We start from the raw sequence: 19,380 nt of genomic DNA on the forward strand, positions 1-19,380 counted from the left end.
TAAAGTATGGAGTGGGTAGGATGGGGTAGGGAAAGAGCATGGGGATGGTGATTCTGAAGCTTTGAAAAAAGTCAGGAAGTGCTGATCTTGTGCAAATCTGTACAATTTCCCTGTCTGTAACAGAACTGCCTTCCCTTCTCTTGCTTCCCTCCCACCCCCCATCATGAAAATGTGCCACTGTGGCTCATGCCCTGGTCCTCCCTTCCGTTGTTTCTTTGTGAAACACAGAGCACTTCCCTTGTAAGGGCAGGAAGGCAGCACTAAGCAGCGTGAAGGGGAAAATATCTACAAAGATTAAATTCACATTAGGGGGTGTGTGTTAGATTTTTTATTTTTCAGGTCGACTGAGGAGGGAAGTGAAATGGATAGTAACCCCAAACCACAGGAAAAAAATGATGAACATCATTTATTTTTGTATTGTTTTCCTCCTCTCTCCAAAGCAAGATGATCACGAAAACTTTTCTAGCCCTGTACATTTAACAGTTTGTTAAGAGGATAGATTTCATGTTATGTGGTTTTTAATATAATTTTTTAAAAGAGGAAACTCTCCTACTAAAAGGGAAACATCTGGATTGCCTGAGCATACCTTAGTTTGACAAGGGAGGCTGCTGGTGTAATAGACACCCAGTAGATGGGAAGATCAAGGTGGTAGTCCTGTTTGAAAAATGTTCTGTGGCTAAACCAAACCACTAACAATCTCATGAATAATTAGAAGATTATTATATAAATCAAACAATCATCTTCTGACCTATAATCTGGGTGACTGAAGGTAGCTTTGAAGCATATTGGCAATCTAAACCTGGATGCAGGTTCACTGTATCTATAAGATGAGTATCTTTAAGTAATATTCAATGTAAGTCCTTACTTAACACCTTAGCTAAAAAAAGAAAAAAAAAGGATTCTTTTCTTGTATAATTAGCTCGATGTTATACTTAAAGATCTCCTAGGTTCCACTATTATATGGAAAAGGAAAATGAACTACTTTGAATGAAAGTTTCCATCATTTCATTACCATTCAAAAGCCCTGTGACTGGGAGGTCTGTGTCTTCCTTCTATTCCCCATCCCCCTCCCTCACTCCAAAGTGAATATAGTTCTTAAAATAAATTATCAAGCTCAAAAGACTGTGGTGCTCTATACTCATTTGATTTCCCCTGACCTGACTAAATCAAAAAATTTAATTTCAAGAACACCTGTAAGCCCAGCAGAACTGCTCAGTTCAATGATCATACTGGGTTTCTTTAAAGACACTGACTTTTCTTTTTGTATTCACTTTTTTTTTTTTTTTGGGAGAAAAATGATTTTGTCCCTGAAGCATTATTCATTATGCTTGGGAAAAAAAAAGGCATCACGTATGACGAAAGAACACCTTTGCTTCACTTACCGAGAGGAGGTCCGTGTGTCATGAGTATGTCGATGCCCTCGGGGATAAGGTTCCACTTGTCCAGCAGAGACTGACCTCTGGGCAGGTTAAAGCCCCAACCATTAAACCACGGGGTCCTTTGGGGGAGATAACGCACATGGTATCAGGCCAGCAGAGCCACGTTTCCGCTCTACACTGTTTCTCTCTCGCACATTCCCCCACGGTTTGCATTGCTCTCTTTTCTCTTTTTGATGGTTGGCCCTGGCAGCAGGATGCTTTTTTGTTGACTGCTTCAAAACCAATTCATTTGAAAGCAAGTGTGGAGCCTACAAATTGTTCAACTAGAAAGAGGCACAAGAGCCTTTACAGTGGAGACTTTCCCAGCAGACCTCTATCAAAATCTTAACAATGCTTTGTCTTCCCCCAAATCTCAGTGCTTCCTAAAGATGCCCAGCCCAGATCCGAAGCATGTCCATCCTTCCTGTAGTGCCTCAGGGCTAAGAAATTTCATCAGCCCTCCTTCTTCCTCCCCATCACTGTGGAACGGCTTCACTAGAAAGATTCTTACTGAAATCCTTGGGGAAAAGGACAAGTGCTCTGAAGGCAGAAACCTCCACACATAGGGATGTTCTGAACATCCCGGACTGAGAATGCTGAAAAAATATTGGGCGCGGTGGGGGGGTTGGTTAGAAAGGTGAGAAGGGACACTGAACAAAAAGCCAAAGTGGAACTTTCCTCCGGTCACCAAAGGGAAGATTTCTGGGGACACCCCTGTTGACTCTGGAATCCAATCTCCTGACAGTGAATGTGAGCATTCCACCCTCTCGGGAATTTCTGCTCCAGGAATAAGTTTCTGAGATCGATGCTCTATGTAGAAACGAATGGCGTCTTTGTGCATCCAGTGAGCATTTCTAACTGGAGCTGAAAACGTCTCTACCATTTATAATAACGGGAGAATGATCCAGTTTTCTCTACAAATACTACAGGCTACATCACATCAGAACAAAACAGTGCCCAGTGCTGTCCTATTCCCAAACATCTAGATGTAACCATTATTTTCTGAAATCGACTCTCTTTGTCCTGGAGGAAAATTCCAATTTGCTAGGGCATACACGTCAAAGACAAGTTGGTCAATATTCTGGCTAAGCCCAACTTTTCCCTTCAGCTTAAGCTGCCCCTTCCACGCCTACTGAGAGAGGTAACCCTGTGTACAAGGGCACCTGGTCTGTCACAGCTAATCAAACAGGGGGCATTATTATTTAAAGCCAATCATGGCTCAGACTAACCAGTGTCTTTCAAGACTCTGCACTCAGAAACACTAACCATCATTCATTTGGTGGTGGGCATGCATAGTCAAGGCCAGAGGTGAAAGGATGGCCCCTGAAAGCCATGTAAAAATCCACCTTACAGGTAAGAACCGCAGTTCCCACTGAGGTGCCTGAGAGAGTAAGTGCCAGAGATAAGAGACTGTGTGGCCTCAGCTAGAAAAAGAGAAACCAAGGAAGTATCTGACTTGGCCCCACTTTCCAAGTCCCTAAGCCATCCTCAGGAAGCTTACTTGTAATAACAATAGCTATATAACAACAATAATCGTTATTAAAGTTATTATTTATCGAGTGTTTGCTCTATGTCAAGGTACTATTCTAAGTACTTTATTTGTATTGACACACTGAAACCTCACAACCAGCTCATGAGGTGGGTGCTATTATTAACCACATTTTACAGATGAGGAAAATGAGGTACAGAGAGGTCAAGTAAATGCAGCCAATAAATTGGACATAAACCCAAGCAGTTTGGTTCCAAAACCCAGACTCTTAACCTGCATGCAATTCCCCTTCTTATATACTACCTGAATTAATTTACTACTTGCCCTGAGTGAGCCCCCTCTGTACTCTTTCAAGTTTGAGTGTCTTATTGCTTGAAGCCAAATGAGCACTGAACTAGAATAATACAGCCATAAGGTGCTGAAGTGCACACCAATGGTTTTTGCCCAGCCAGCTCTTTCCGCCTTCTTTTGGTAACAACATTTGAATTTCTTATGGAGTACCTTTCCCTCCCCGACTCAGTACATGTGCTCTGGTAAGGCTGACTCATCCCTGCTCAGAATGAAGCACGTATGGCCTCTCCGTGAGCAGCGATTGGTCTAGGGATGTGTATATGACCCAAGTTGGGCCAATGAGCGTCATCCTCAGGATTTTGTCGGTGTTACCTAAAGAGAAGTCATAGTTTCCTCTCTTTCCTATCTTGAGAACTACGTAAGCCTGCTACTGCCTGGGAGCTATCTCAGCCACCAAGCGGATAGCTTGTGCTTGAGAAGCAAATCACCACAAAGAATGCCAAGCCAAGAAGCAGAGTGCCTTGATGACCTTGTTGGACACGGGGAACCAGCTGTGCCTGAAGCCAATCACATTTTTCTTCCAAGTGTATAAGCCAGCAAAATCCTTTCCTTCTTCTTAGCTTGAGTTAGATCCTGTTTCTTGCAACCGAAAGAGTCCTAATATATACAGTTACTGTATTTAGTGTAGAAACGACCTATGTACCTATTGGCAATGATTACCCACCCCCCAAGATGTCCACGTCCTAATTCCCGGAACCTATAAATATATTACCTTACATAGCAAAGGCGGATTAAAAGTTTGTTTGGGAGCTAATCAGCTGACTTTAAATTAGGGAGATTATCCTGGATTACCTAGGAGGACCCAGTGAAACCAAAAGGTCCCTAAAAGTGGAGAAGGGAGGTAGAAGAGGAAATTAAAGAGGTGCAATGTAAGAAGGACTCAACCTGCTGTTGATGGCTTTGAAGAGGAAGGAAGAGGAGCATAAAGCCAAGGAATGTGGGCAGTGTCAAGAAGCTGGAAAAGGTAAGGAGAGAAAACAAATGCTCCCACAGAGCCTCCAGAAAGGAACACAGCCCTGTCGACACCCGGATTTCAGCCCAGTGAGACCCATGTCAGGTTTCTGACCAACAGATTGTGAAGTAATAAATGTGTTGTTTTAGATGAATGGATAAAGAAGATGTGGTATATATACACAATGGAATACTACTCAGCCATAAAAAAGAATAAAATTTTGCCATTTGCAGCAACATGGATGGACTCGGAGGGTCTAATGCTAAGTGAAATAAGTCAGACAGAGAAAGGCAAATACTGTGTGATATCACTTATATATGGAATCTAAAAAATACAACAAACTAGTGAATATAACAAAAAATAAGCAGACTCACCAGATATAGAGAACAAGCTAGTGGTTACCAGTGGAGAGAGGGAAGGAAGGAAGGGCAATATAGGGGTAGGGGAGTAAGAGGTACAAACTATTAGGTCTAAAATAAGCTACAAGGATATATTGTACAACATGGGGAATATAGCCAATATTTTATAATAACTATAAATGGAATATAACCTTCAAAAATTGTGAACCACTATATTGTATGCCTGTATATATAATATTGTACAGCAACTAAACTTCAATTAAAAAATACATTAAAAAATAAATATATGTTGTTTTATGCCACTAAATTTGTGGTGATTTGTTACAGCAGCAATAGAAAACTAATTCGGTATCTAAACTGTCTGAGCTGGTTATAAAATCCAGGGATTGTGAGTGGCCTGAGTCTCACCTGGTACACAGCATGTGTTCAATCAACACAGCCCTTCCACAGCCACACTGTCTTGCTCAGCTAGGTGCAATGCTTTTGGTTTCCTCTGAGGAAAAGGCAGTGCTCACTTTCTTATCCCAGTCTGTCAGGGATGCACCAGGCATCGTGGGTATGGGGGTGATGCCTCGTAGACCCTTTCAGAGCTTAATGAGTCAACCCGGCTCTCTCTTGCCTTCTAGGACTCCCTGCCTGCAGGATCTTAAACATTTTCATTAGACTCTAAAATAGAGTTTTCCCAGTTTGGGATACCCATCTTTCCCCTTTACTTTACAATAATAACCCTCTTCCAAGATTTGTTTTAAAAGTAAAAAGAAAAAAAAAAAAGGCAAGTTCAGAACCCAATGAAGACTCAGTGAGCATTCTGGCATGAGAGAGAGAAAAATAAGCAAAAACATCTGTTTTCCTAGATTTTGCAAACAAGCTTCTGGGCCTATGGTTCTTGTCTGAATGGTGAATAAAGAAGGGTTTGAAAGAGTCCCAAGCACACCCAAGTAGTTGGTACAATGAGGGGCTCTGATTTCACTGCCAGCGTCTGTCTGAGGGCGGTCAGCCCCTGAACCCCGAGGATATCCCAGGGGCTTCCAGAGTCAAAGAACGGGACTTATTTTTTTCACTCTTTCCAGTTTTTCCTCATAGAATTTTCTCTTGGAAACCCGCAGCCCTATTCCCCCAGGAAATGCTCAGTTTTACAAGTGGTCTGTAAAAGATTAAGGCAGGTCCATGGTCTAGAGGTCCCTTAAATTTTCTTTGGTTAATGTTAAGCCTGTGACAAAGCCCAGACATTTCCAAGTTAAGGGTAAACTTTGAAAATGTTGGGCTTTTCTTTTGACTCAAACCTGTATGTGCATGAGAGAGAGGTTAAGTTATACGAAAACGAACATTTATGAAGTCCCTGATACGTTTTTACATAGGGGTTTGGTTTTACATAGGCTATTACATTTAACTCCTCATAACAATACTTGGGCTAGGTATTATCAGCTCTGTTTTTAGAATAAAAAGCCTGAAGATCAGTGATATCAAGTAATTTGTTCACTTTCCTAGGATTAGTAAGTGGCGGAACCGAGATCTGAACCCAGATCTGCTGGCTGCAAAGCCGGTGTTCTTTCTTTGCACAATGCTGAACTAAAACCTTCCAGCCCAGTTTTGGTTTTGGCTCTCACATACATAAAGTAAACAGGGCTAATCCATACGGTCTCTGAGGCTGTGCACTGTGCAACTCCAGAGGGCTCCATGGCATTGTGTGATGGAGGTGGCTCTTAGTGAAAATGCAGTGTGAATTCAACAATGCTGGTACGGCTTCTCTGGGATGCTTTCTGTTCCTCTAGATCCCCTAGATCAGGCCTTTTCCATAATACAGTGACCAGGAAATGGGAAAAGCAGCCCAGTGAGGGGCTCCAGAATTATCCCAGCATGGTGTAATAAATGAGGCATACAGAAATGGGAGACCCATGTGCTAATTTGCATTCTGGCATCAATTCGCTAATGCACAAGACCCTTGGATAAGAGAAGGTCCTCAGTGGGCCAGTTTCCTCATCTGACCAAAGAATGAATGGGCGGATGTGATTACGGGAGTTCAGGATTGCTTTTAGGCTTCAGAAATCTTATGCAGAAGCCCCAGACCCAAAGCAGGTATGTGCAGGGGTGTTTCTTGCCAGGGGATGGGGAGGAAGGGGCTCGGAACATGTTCACTCACTCAGCCCCCTCCTCCTTTCTGACCTACGCCTCTGAGCACAGCTGGCAACACCTGACACTTGATAATCTTTCTGTGATCTAGAAATCCCCAAATTCTGTCATTCTGTGCAGGCTATCAATGTTCTGAGTAAATGCTGCGAATTGCTCTCAATGAATTACCTAAATTGCCTGTAAAGGACCAAGTCCACTGTGGGAGAAATAGCTGCACAGAGCAGAGACCGACTGTGTCAGCATCAATGAATAATGCTTTATCCAGTTGAGTTTCAACCTGAAACACGAAACCCCAGCAGTGAGCCCCCCAGGAGTTCACTGGAAAAAGTGTGCACAGCCAACCTCCCGAGCCCCACAATGAGTTTTGTTCTGTAGCAGTGGGGAGGCGAGGGGGGAAAGGAGGAGGAGGGAGGAATCCAAGGGAACAATGTCTACTGCCTTGGCCAAGGACTTAATAATTAGCTGTGACTAACAAATGCCACATGGGAACCGGCTTGTAAGAAAATGTCCCACAAAGCACCCTGTTGCCAGTGGGCCAATCCGAGCCCACGACTGCCCCTCCTAGATAGGGATTAGAAAATCCTGGAAGGAAGGGGAGTACTTCAGCTGCCTGAAGCCAGTGGACCGAAGACTCAGATGGATGGAAGCTGGGGATGCTTTCAAGGCGCCCTCCTCCTTATTCTCAGAATTAGAGGCACTTGGCCTCTTGGGGCTGAGAGTCCAGGGGCAGGTGCTGCGGGAGTTCACATAGGCAGAACTTGTTCCAAACAATGTCAATACAAAACAGGTTTGCTCTCTGGAAGCACGTTGAGATTAAATCACTGCAAAGGTCATCTGTGTTTGCCGTACACAATGCTGTGGTGTGGGCGGAAGGGAGCTGCCGGAGCATAAATCCCAGGTTTGGACAGGTGAACGGCCATTCACTCCCCGACCAACTTCGGTGGGGGCTGGGCGCACCCCAGGAAAGCAGGATTTGGAAATGAGCAATTGGTACTTGTTCAGCTCAGATGGGCTACCCAGGTTCACTGCCCTGGTGTTGGTCAGCGCCGACACGTTCCCCATGGACCCTGGGTCCTGGGCGGACTGCATCACAGAGACTTGGGATTCCTCTGAATACAGTCTCCTGGGTGCCCGCTGCAGGGATTAGGGCTTGGGATTCTGCATGAAAGCTGTGAAGGGGCAAAGTGCAAGCTCACGAACCCCCAGACTTAATTAAAGGACTGGCGCGTTGGCTGCGCCACTTCAAACTACGAGAGCCTGGGGGTTTTGTAAAAGTTAGCCATTCTTGTTTTGGAGGCAGTGGGTACGAGTATGTATCATGGAGTCAAACAGACCCATGTTCAGTAGGTCTGCTACTTACTGGCTTCTCTGACCCTCAGTCTCCTCATCTTTCAAAAAGAAGCAGACTATCCACCCACGTGGATAAAGTGAGATAATGAGATAATTTATGTAAAACTTTTGGCAGAGAACTGCCATAGAGTATTAATGTGCAGCTTCTAATTTATATATGATATACATTGGTAGTGTGTGTGTGTGTGTATATATACACACACACACACACACAAAATTGCTCATGTTATATTTTTTTCTCTCTAGAATTTCTCAAGCTATGGCTCATCAAATCATAGACCTTGCTGCTCCAGACTCTGGAAAAGTCCCCAGTGCATAGGCAAGCATTACTAGATGGCTAGATAGAGCCTGATTTCCTCCGGCTGATTACTTATTAAAAGGCACTTCCTCAGCTCACTTTTGAGTGGAAGTTTTTCAGAAAGGCACTCACTGCCTCGCCTGCCGGCCGGCTCAGTCTTGCATAGACAATCCTGTGGAATGTGAGAGCACAGGGTAAAACGGTTAGTCAAGGCTGCTTAGCCGGCAAGTACAGGTGGCTAGATTTTGACAGGATTTTAAATTGGGGATGTTCGAGGAAGGGGTTTGCTTTGGGTCCTTGGAATATTTATAATAGGGGGCTCAGAGAGGTTCACTGGAGGAATCGACACACTACTAATTAAAGCCATCACCACCGCCTGGCACCTCTGTGAAGCAAAATTCAGAAACCAGGAGCCAGTTTCCACAATCCCTTTCTTTTCTAAATGGTGGTGCTTCAGAATTGCAACCTCTTCTACACCCAGCACTCCCAGCCGCCATTGGCCCCTCTCCGACTACACATCACACCAGGTCCAAGGGAAGCTAATTTAACCACCGCTGGTTAAAATCACACCGCACTTCACAGTGCCTTTCACATGCCATGAAGCTGTCATGATAATTCTTGATCTCTGGCTCACCTGACAGCTCAGCCCTCCCTTGACTGCAAAGCTTCCCGTCAGTTAGAAATAGCAGTTTCCCTGGCACCAGATGTGTCATCCTGAATATCCAGATGAAAGGCAGACACCTGCCCCGCTCCCCTCCTTGCTTCCCTTTCTCTCCACAGCTCTGGAGATTGTTTAAGAAGCCAGCCTTCTCCCTCCCCAAGTCCCTCCACTTGGAAGCCTGGAAGTTACTCTTCCATGCAATTAAAAGGCTGTCTTGCATTAGCCCACGGAAGGACGTCACATCTTGTGCAGCAAAGAGACGCACATGGTAATTGACATCACTAGGAGAGAGATGCAAAGCTTAACTTCAGGGCAAGATTGACACCTCTGGGCAGCTGCCTGGGAAGCCTGCCTCACCCAAACCAGGACTCAGCTGCCTCCAAAGGGCAGTGCCGGCTTCTCTCACACCAGCTGTCTAGTCCCATCACTTCACTATGGCTTTGTAGCTTGGTCTTTCGTTATAAGGTCCTTGGGATGAAAAGAGATCCTGTTTTGATAAAGGGAAGGCCTGGTTGAGTAATGTGGTCTGCTGCCATAGACAGGATAGGAACAAATCATACCCAAGGTAGTCACCTGAGGCCCATGAGCTACAAATAGGGGTTTCATAAACCAAGGCAGCACACACCGCTGTCTTGACAAACATGCCGACAGTGTCCCCATGCAAGTGTCAGAATTAAGCCTCTGTTACTCATTTTCCTCTCTTGCTGGAAAGGAGATGGTGTAGGCAGAGTTTGCTTTAGGAGCCAAGAACAAAAAAAAAACCACCCTGACCTGTTTTTGAACTTGGTGTGCCCTGAATTATTAAAAATAATGTTACAGCATTTGCCTGGTCCTCCCAAGCATACCTGCCTTTAATCTTATAAACAAGTTCACAGCACGAAGAGAAAGATTTCCAATAGGTTTCCTTCCCATAGGGTTGTGAGGGAGACTATTCCCATCCATCATGCAAAGAGCCTGACAGGGGAGAGGAAGGACCATGGCAGGACTTCCATCTTGGTGGGCAGGTGAAGTGGACTTGGGGTTATGCCCTGGTGCTTCCAGAAATGGCTCTTTGTTTTGTGGCCGAGGAAATCAGAGGACCAGGTACCAGGGTACCCTGACCAGGATGGGCCTTGAGCTGAGCAGCCCTCAATGGGACCTGCATTGATTGATACTAATCCCCAGCAGGGAGAATTCCTCAAAGAGGGACATCACGGCCAAGTTTGAAAGGAAAAGAAGGCTCAATGGGTAGAGAGGAGTAGAAAAAAGAAAAGCAGTATTCATCTTTTTTTCCACTAACATTTATTGTGGTAAAATATATATAACAAAATTTAATATTCTAACCATTTTAAGTGTATAACTCAGTGGCATTAAGTACATTCACAATGTTGTACAACCATCACCACTATCCATCTCCTGAACATTTTCACATCCCTGATAGAAACTCTGTATCCATTGACAATAGCTCCCCATCTCTCCCTCCCCTCAGCCCCTGGCAACCACCATTCTTTTTTTTTTTTTAAATTAATTAATTAATTAATTAATTTATTTTTGGCTGTGTTTCTGTGCGAGGGCTTTCTCTAGTTGCGGCAAGCGGGGGCCACTCTTCATCGCGGTGCGCGGGCCTCTCACTATCGCGGCCTCTCTTGTTGCGGAGCACAGGCTCCAGATGCGCAGGCTCAGTAGTTGTGGCTCACGGGCCTAGTTGCTCCGCGGCATGTGGGATCTTCCCAGACCAGGGCTCGAACCCGTGTCCCCTGCATTAGCAGGCAGATTCTCAACCACTGCGCCACCAGGGAAGCCCTCTATTTTCTGTCTCCATAAATATGACCACTACAGGTACCCCATGTAAGTGGAATCTTACCAGATTTGTTCTTTTGGGTCTGGCTTATTTTGCTTAGCATAATATGCTCAAGATTCATCTATGCTGTAGCATGTAACAGAAATTCATTCCTTTTTGTGGCTGAAAAATATGCCACTGTATTCCACTGTACGGGTATACAACATTCACTTTTTTTTCATCTAAGGTTTCTATAAGTCTAGGATGTGCCAGGCACTAAGCTTGGCCATAAGGCGTCATGGAAGATGAGTCTGAGTCCCTTCCTTCAGGAGGTACACAGGTACTGAGTTGAAAGCTCAGAGGATGGGATCAGTATGGTCCTTCTGGGGCATTTAATCATTCCACAGACATGACCTGGATGCTTGTTATGAGCCGGGTTCTAGCAAGGTCGTTGCTAGGAATACAAAAATTGAATACAGTTTCCAGGATAAACCCACAGCTCACCATTTCATAGGTAAAGTTGCCCTGGACAGAAGTCTTTAAATGCTGGCCTTCATTCCAAAATAACCTAATTTCCAAAGAGCTTGGGGAACATCAAAATGATCTGAGAATGAATCCAGCAATTCCAAGTGCAGACTGGATAGGAGGTGACCTGGGGCACAGCCGGCAGGACTCTGCGGGGGGAGGTCTCCTTCCACGTCCTCCTGCACACTCCTTGAGAAAGCTCTTCAGCCAACACCAGGACCATGAAACACAGAACCACATCCTGCTAGAGAATAAGCCTGTGAGGGCAGCGTGCGTCACATGCCTGGCTGGCTCTAAAGTGTGGGACAAACAGGACAGGGCAGGAGGCAGGAAGATCGCCAGGTACTCCGCAAACTCAGCAGAGCGCACCTGCCCCCCACCCCTACCCTGTAGACATGTCACAGAAACCTAGCCAGAAGACAGTATTTTTCTAACTTAGATTTCCCAAAAGAGTAAGAAAAAGAGGAAAGGTGGGTTCAGGGTTAGCTGGATTTGATCTTGTTACACAGTGAACTCTTAAGAATTGATGTTAACAGCGGGGATGGACTGATAAAATCTCTGCCCCGAAATAGGGGATAATACAATATTTTATTATGTTTTGTTTAGTTTAGAATGTGCCTGTGTTGAGCGTGTGTTGTCACACATTTATTTTGCTAATGCTGGTTTCTTTTTATACAATTTCATATTTGGGGGGACCAGGGGGAGGACTGCAATGGTAAGAAAGCCTGCTCCTGAAAAAACAGACCAAAAGAGAATAAGTGCTAAGTGGACCATAAAATACTAGGCAGCCAGTCATTAAACGTAACAAGGAAGACTGGAAGTTCAATGACTCTGGCCTGGTTCACCACCGTGTCCCTAGCACTTGGCACAGAGCAGATGCTTAAGTATTTGTCAGTTGAACTGAAGAGTGAGTGTTCATGAAGAGTTTGTAACTTCATGAGAAAATGTGCATTCCGTGATGGTTAGTGGAAAAGCCAATTTGCAGACCAGTATGAATGCAAGGATGTAAAAAATGCTTAGAAAAAAGAAAGTGATCAAGATGCTGAATGGTTATCTCAGGGGTGGGAGGAGAACCAGAAGTGATTTTTCTCACTTCTTTCTATTTGTCTATTATTCTCTACTTTTTCTATACTGACCACCTATAATTTGGAAAACATTTATCCAGTGTAAAAATCTCCATGCAGTCAAGTGCAGCTTGAGCATGGATGGAGAAATCTGGAGGATTCGTTATCTACTTAGACTGCAAAGCAGTTTCTTCCAGCGGGTGAAGAAACTGGTGGATTTGGGGGACTTGAGCTCAGGAAGCTGACATACGGCTTGCCTTCTTTCTCTCCTCTCCCCATTACCATTTGTGGGGACAGAAAGGCGTCCTGAGCAGCAGAGTCTTTTATTCATTCAAGTAATTCAATACACATTTACTGAGCATCTGCTACATGCCAGGCACCAGTCTGCTGGGGGTGGTTCATCTTACTGAGGGATTTCAGTTTCACTGTAGATAACATTATATAACTGCATAGTACTTTACTCATTACAAATCATTTTCACATTTATTAGTTCACAATTACCCCCAAGTGGTGGGCAAGGTGTTAATTATAGAGAAAACAGTATACAGAAATAGGAATTTTAGTAACTTGCACAAGGTCACCTACAGCTGAGGTGGCATGGACATAATTCTGTAGTCCAATGATTTCAAATGAACGGTTAAAAGTTAGACAGGTCTAGGTTCAAATTCTGACTGTTTTCCACTCAGCAACGTGACCTTGGGCAAGTTCATCCGTCTGATCTCAGTTTTCTCATCTATACAGTGGAGATAATAGGACCACCCACACAGGTTTGTTGTGAGGACTGACTGTGATCATGTATGTAATGCATTTCCCAGAGTGTTTGCCCTACATTAAGAATTCAAAGTGGGACTTCCCTGGTTGTGCAGTGGTTAAGAATCCACCTGCCAATGCAGGGGACATGGGTTTGATCCCTGGTCAGGGAAGATTCCACATGCCACGGAGCAACTAAGCCCGTGACTACTGAGCCTGTGCTCTAGAGCCTGCGAGCCACAACTACTGAAGCCCGTGCACCTAGAGCCCGTGCTCCACAACGAGAGAAGCCACTGCAATGAGAAGCCCGCGCACCGCAGCAAAGAGTAGCCCCCGCTCGCCGCAACTAGAGAAAGCCCGTGCGCAGCAACGAAGACCTAACGCAGCCAAAAATAAATAAATAAATTTATTTTAAAAAAAAAGAATTCAATGTTAGCTCTTGTTTCATCATTATGAATGTTAATATCATTATAAATATTAATATCACCAACCCTTAGGTGTTTGTCCCCTAATTTATCTTCTTCGTACCCTCACAAAGTGTACCTTCTCTCTCCATTTCTCAGATTTAGAATGTAGATACCAAAGAACTGAGCGGATCTATCGCAAAGCAATGAGTGACGGCATCTGGATACAGGTGGACCAGCCTAGGATAAGGAACGGGAAGGCACTGACTTGGCATTTAGAAGACCTGGGTGCTAGTCTAGGCTCTTCCAACTTACTTGCTACAAAACCTTGAGCAAGCAACGTCTCCCATCTCCTGTTTCCTTAACTGTGCAAGGGGGATAACGATTTCGATGAAACTTGCAAGCTTGTCACACAAATACCTACATAAACGAGTTTTCAACTATACAAAAAGTGCCTTCTGATGAAGTGCCTTCGAATTCCCATATCACTGTCTGTCTGTGTTGCCTGCTTGTGCTGTTTGAAAATCTCAGAGGAGCCAGAATAAGTGACAAGTAGGTCAGATGTACGTTAAAGTGCTGGCCTCCATTTATCTACCATTTTGGCTCTAAATGACTAGTTTCAGTCCAGACCGATTTAGTAAAGTGAGGAAACTGTGGCTGCAACCTGGCAGGACACACAATCAGAGGAATGAGTGAGAAGTTTAAGCTGCCCCTTCAATTCAGAGGTTAAAGCGAGCAGACAGACCCCGGTGTCTCTGTCTCTGTGTGCCAGCCAACCATGTATTATTAATTGGGCTCAGCAAACATTATCGAGCACCTTCCACTGCAAGGCTCTGGCTAAGGCCTCCAGGGATCTAAATACAATGCAAGACCATCCCCACCTGCCATCTGGTAGGGATAACGAGATAGTCACCGGCAAAACTGTTCTCCCCACCTCGGCCCATTAAAATTCTACTGAGCCCTTAAGGCTCGTTATTTTCCCTAAGAAGCTTTCCCTGATCCCCTCAGCACTTTCTTTGATCATCATTTGTGGAATTTCTCATACTATGCGTTATTCCTGGCTTGTGTGTGTACGTGTGTGTGTTGAACTTATTTCCTACCTCATTCCAACAAGCCTGTGAGTCAAAGTTGTGCTATGAATATGCCTACGTTCCCCAGTGGATTGTAAGCCATGTCCTATTTATATTGGGGACCCTGAGATCTAGCACCGTGCCTGGTACGTGACAGATGTCAAGAAAATATTCATAATAATGAAAAAAGCAAGAAGAGTTTAGAATAAGTGCCCAAGGGAGTGATCCAGATAATAAGTGTGTCTGGAGGTTAGAGTAGGGCAAGATAGATCAAGGTTTGGGTTTTTAAAAAACAAAGGCCATTTAAAAATACTGGATTGGGACTTTCCTGGTGGTCTAGTGGGTAGGACTCCACACTCCCAAATGCAGGGGGCCCAGGTTCTATCCCTGGTCTGGGAACTAGATCCTGCATGTATCCCGCAGCTGAGAGTCTGCAAGCCATAACTAAAGATCCCTCATGCCGCAACGAAGATCTCTCATGCCACAACTAAGACCTGGAGCAGCCTAAATAAATAAATATTAAAAAAAAATACTGGGTTATAAATCTCACAGACCTGTGTTGCCAAATACGCCAGCTACCATGTGGCTACTGAACACTGGAAATGTGGCTAGTGTGAATTGACATGTACCATCAGTGTGATACTTCACTGTATTTTGGATACTTCACACAAAAGAGAATGGAGAATTATCATAATTTTTATATTGGTTACATGTTTAAATGATAACATTTGGATATGCTGGGCTAAAGAAAATATATTATTAAAATGAATTTTTTTTCGCTATCTAATGAAGCTACTAGAAAATTTAAAATTACATATATGGTTCATGCTATATTTGTATTGGACAGTGCTAGCACAGGCCACACAAATGTTTGTACTATGATTCGGTAATCCCTATTTAGGGATTATATCCTAATGAAATAATCTAAAAGTAAGTATAAATGCTACATACAAAGTTGTTCACCTCACTGTTACTTATAAGAGCAAAATATTGGAAGCAAGTATATCCAAAACTCTGTATAAAAATAAGAATGGTTAAGAAAAACAATCGTATATGGAAATGTATAACAGGTGAGGTGGCCGTCTGAAGCAGGTCATACCTAAGCTTTCCTGGGTTGAGCAGTGACTGGGAAAAATGTGAAGAAAAACAAGAAAGCTATTCCTTTGGTCAGAATGGTATGGATTTTTCCTCGGGTTCCCAAGCTTTCTTGGAATTTTACGATAAAAAAGCAGAATGGAGATCAGCATCTCTGGCGAGCCTCTGGTCCTGAACAGGTCTATACTGTTGGCTCAAAGAGGAACTGGGGGGCTTCCCTGGTGGCGCAGTGGTTGAGAATCTGCCTGCTAATGCAGGGGACACGGGTTCGAGCCCTGGTCCAGGAAGATCCCGCGTGCCATGGAGCGGCTGGGCCCGTGAGCCACAACTGCTGAGCCTGCGCGTCTGGAGCCTGTGCCCCGCAACGGGAGGGGCCGCGATAGTGAAAGGCCCGCGCACCGCGATGAAGAGCGGTCCCCGCACCGCGATGAAGAGCGGTCCCCGCACCGCGATGAAGAGTGGCCCCCACTTGCCGTAACTAGAGAAAGCCCTCGCACGAACCGAAGACCCAACACAGCCAAAAATAAATAAATAAATAAATAAAGCAGCTATAAAAAAACGAATCCTTAAAAAAAAAAAAAAAAAAAAAAAAAGAGGAACTGGGCAGTGCTCAACAGCTTTGCTCTGGAGTCAGATCTGTGTCTGAAGCGGTGCTAACACCTCCCGCCGCACCTCTCTGAGTCTTAGTTTGCCCATCTGTAGAATGGAAATAATTATGGTATCTACCTCATCGATACGTGGCTGAGAAATAAATAAAATAATCCATGTGAAGTTCTTCACAGGGTGTCTTGTACACAGTAAGCACTAAATAAATGCTGACTCTATTACTATTATTGTAAAGATTAGAGGAAGAACACGACATAATTGAGCAGGATGGCAAAGCAGAAGGGTGGAACCTGCGTGCTCTTAACACTGCATTCTGGTTGTACTGGGTCACTTCTTTTCAGTTTCTAGAATCTTTTATAGCCATTGAATTTACTCAGCCAAGGTTTCTTCTTCATTTTTCATGCCTTGAAGGATGATGAGATTATAAAAGTTCTATATAATGTGAAATAATTTAACCAGAGAATCATTTAGATCTGCTCTCTCTCACTCAGCAGCATAACTCTTATCAAAAGCCAGGCTGTACTCTCACTCAAATTGCACTTTTTTCCCTCCAGCATGTTATTCATTCAGTTCCAATCTACTTAGAATATTAAACACAATTTATCAATCTCCAGGTGACCTTCTATTAGTCAAAAACAAAACTAGGTCAATTGTTTTGTTGTTTCTTAAAGAGTTGCTGATGAAGTCAAGAAATCTAGGAAAAGAAGCATTTCATTTTTCTGATACTCCGTCCTGCTCTTTCTCTAATAATGGACGAAGCAAGTTTGCCTAAAAACAGACTTTGTTTTATAAATAGAACATTGTTCAAGGTTTTCTAGAGGTGTCTGCTAAAAATAAAGAGGGTTACAGTTTACTTCTTTATAGCTTTCAAAACAAAATAAAACAAAACACAAAAGCCTGAGCTTAACTAAATATGTTATATTTCTATTTTGAAAGGCATCTTTATGTGAGCCAGGCCTGATTTCTTGAAATGAAATTCCTCAGAAATTAGATTTCCTATGTTTATACAAGGTGTGCCTATGTAAAGTAATGACACCAAAGTGGTTTTTATTTTCAGACACAATAGTGTTTTGTTTTAAACACCTGCCCCGAAATGAATACAACTGAATGTTATACTTCCATCCTATACAGTACTCACACAAGTCCTCTTTGAAAATTGCTCACTTTCAGGGTAAGAGAGTGTCATGGACATATATACACTACCAAATGTAAAATAGATAGCTAGTGGGAAGCAGCCGCATAGCACAGGGAGATCAGCTCGGTGCTTTGTGACCACCTAGAGGGGTGGGATGGGGAGGGTGGGAGGGAGGGAGATGCAAGAGGGAAGAGAAATGGGAACATATTGTATATGTATAACTGATTCACTTTGTTATAAAGCAGAAGCTAACACACTATTGTAAGGCAATTATACTTCAATAAAGATGTTTAAAAAAAAAAAAAAAAAAGAAAATTGCTCACTTTGAAGAGCACAATAACGATTTCGATATATAAATTCTAGGTTATCTGCTCACATCTTGACAGCATTACTTTGAAGCTGAACCCATTGGTCCCCAAATTGTGAACGGATTGTGTTCTAAACTGTTTCTAGGTAGCCTGGTTGGAACTTAAGTGTCGTGCTGTGGAAACAACGCCACGTTCCCAGGCAAGACCCCGGGAGCCAAGCAAATTCATGACTAACAGACAATGACACAGACAATGCAAAGAGCTCCATCACTGCTTAGAACAACGTGAACTTGGAAAAAAGCTCACTTTTCAGCTCTGGATGCTAGGCATTCATTTGTCCTTGCCCTGGTGGGATGGGGGCTCCCCAGTCCCCAGTTCAGTGGTGGCTCTGGGGCCAGGGGCAGAGACTATGAGTTAGACAGAAGTGAACTGAGGTTTCCTGGTGTAACTTTCCAGGGCAGTATTTCCCATACTATGTCCAATAGAGCTGATTTGCTGAGAGTGTTCTGGATCACAAAGGGTTCAGGGTTAAGTAAGTTTGAGAAATGCCACTGCTTTCCCCCTCCACTTTGGGGCTGTAACGTGAACGCTGCCATAGTAGCTCCGAGAAACCAAGCAGGAGAGAAATGTTTAACTTTATATAACCGAACATGTTCCAAACATATCAGGCCCCTATGAATCCTGTCCCACTTTTTTCTACGATGCCTATTAATAATAGCTAACATTTATTTAAAGCTTACGATGCGGGAAGAAGGTACTGTTCTAAGCGCTTCACATGCATGAACTCACTTAATGTCCACACATCCAACCCTTTGAGGTGGAGGCTAAGATTAACCTTATTTTATGGATGTGGAAACTGAGGCAAAGAGAGGTGACAGATTCCCAAAGTCACACAGAGACCCGTGCTTAATGCGCATGCCAAATCAACCCTGGAAACCAATCTCCTTGAAAGTCCTTTTTCGAAACACTGTCCAAGGGACAGGTCCAGGCTGCCTCAGGTGGCCCGTCACCCCTTTCCTTTCTTATATTAGTCCCTCACTCACATTAGTCCCAGCCCATGAGTCTTTAAAAAGCTGGATTTGGAAATTTTCTAAGGGTTACAAGTTTCCCTCTTTTGCAACAGAGACAAAGTCTAACAATGGGTCTTTATTCACAAAAGAGATCCATGCTTCAGAGAAAATCAGGTTTACTTTATCCTGGTGTATTAGCTTCCTACTGCTGCTATGACAGATCACTGCAAACTTATAACAACACACATTTATTATCTCACAGTTCTGGAAGTCAGAAGTCCAAAATCATTCTCATCTGACTAAAACCAAGGTATTGGCATGGCTGGCCTTTTCTGGACGCTCTAGGGGAAAATCCATTTCTTGGCCTTTTCTCGGTTCTAGAGGCCACCTGCATTCTTTGGTTCCTGGCCCTGTGTCACTCCGACCTCTGCTTTTGCAGTCACGTCGTCTCCCAGTCTGACCTTCCTGCTTCTCTCTGGTAAAGACCCTTGTGATGATACTGAGCCCACCAAGATAATCCAGGATAATCTCCCCAGCTCACTGGCCTTGATATAATCACATCGACAAAATCAATTTTGCTATTGTATGGTGACATTCACAAGTTTTGGGGATTAGGATGTGGACATCTTTGGGGGGCCCTTAGTCT

At 43.8% G+C, this 19,380-nt stretch overlaps 1 protein-coding gene across 2 annotated transcripts in view; it reads right to left on the reverse strand.

Annotated features, from left to right (window-relative positions):
- MPPED2 (metallophosphoesterase domain containing 2) overlaps positions 1-19,380 on the reverse strand; it is a 174,576-nt gene that overhangs the window by 6,103 nt on the left and 149,093 nt on the right. For both annotated transcript variants that reach the window (XM_036862425.1, XM_036862426.1), the window contains exon 5: positions 1,383-1,498. In XM_036862425.1, coding sequence (XP_036718320.1) covers positions 1,383-1,498 — 116 coding nt within the window. The remainder of the gene's footprint in view (positions 1-1,382; positions 1,499-19,380) is intronic.

Source organism: Balaenoptera musculus, chromosome 8, assembly GCF_009873245.2.
Source record: "Balaenoptera musculus isolate JJ_BM4_2016_0621 chromosome 8, mBalMus1.pri.v3, whole genome shotgun sequence".
In the NCBI taxonomy this organism is placed as follows: Eukaryota; Metazoa; Chordata; class Mammalia; order Artiodactyla; family Balaenopteridae; genus Balaenoptera; species Balaenoptera musculus.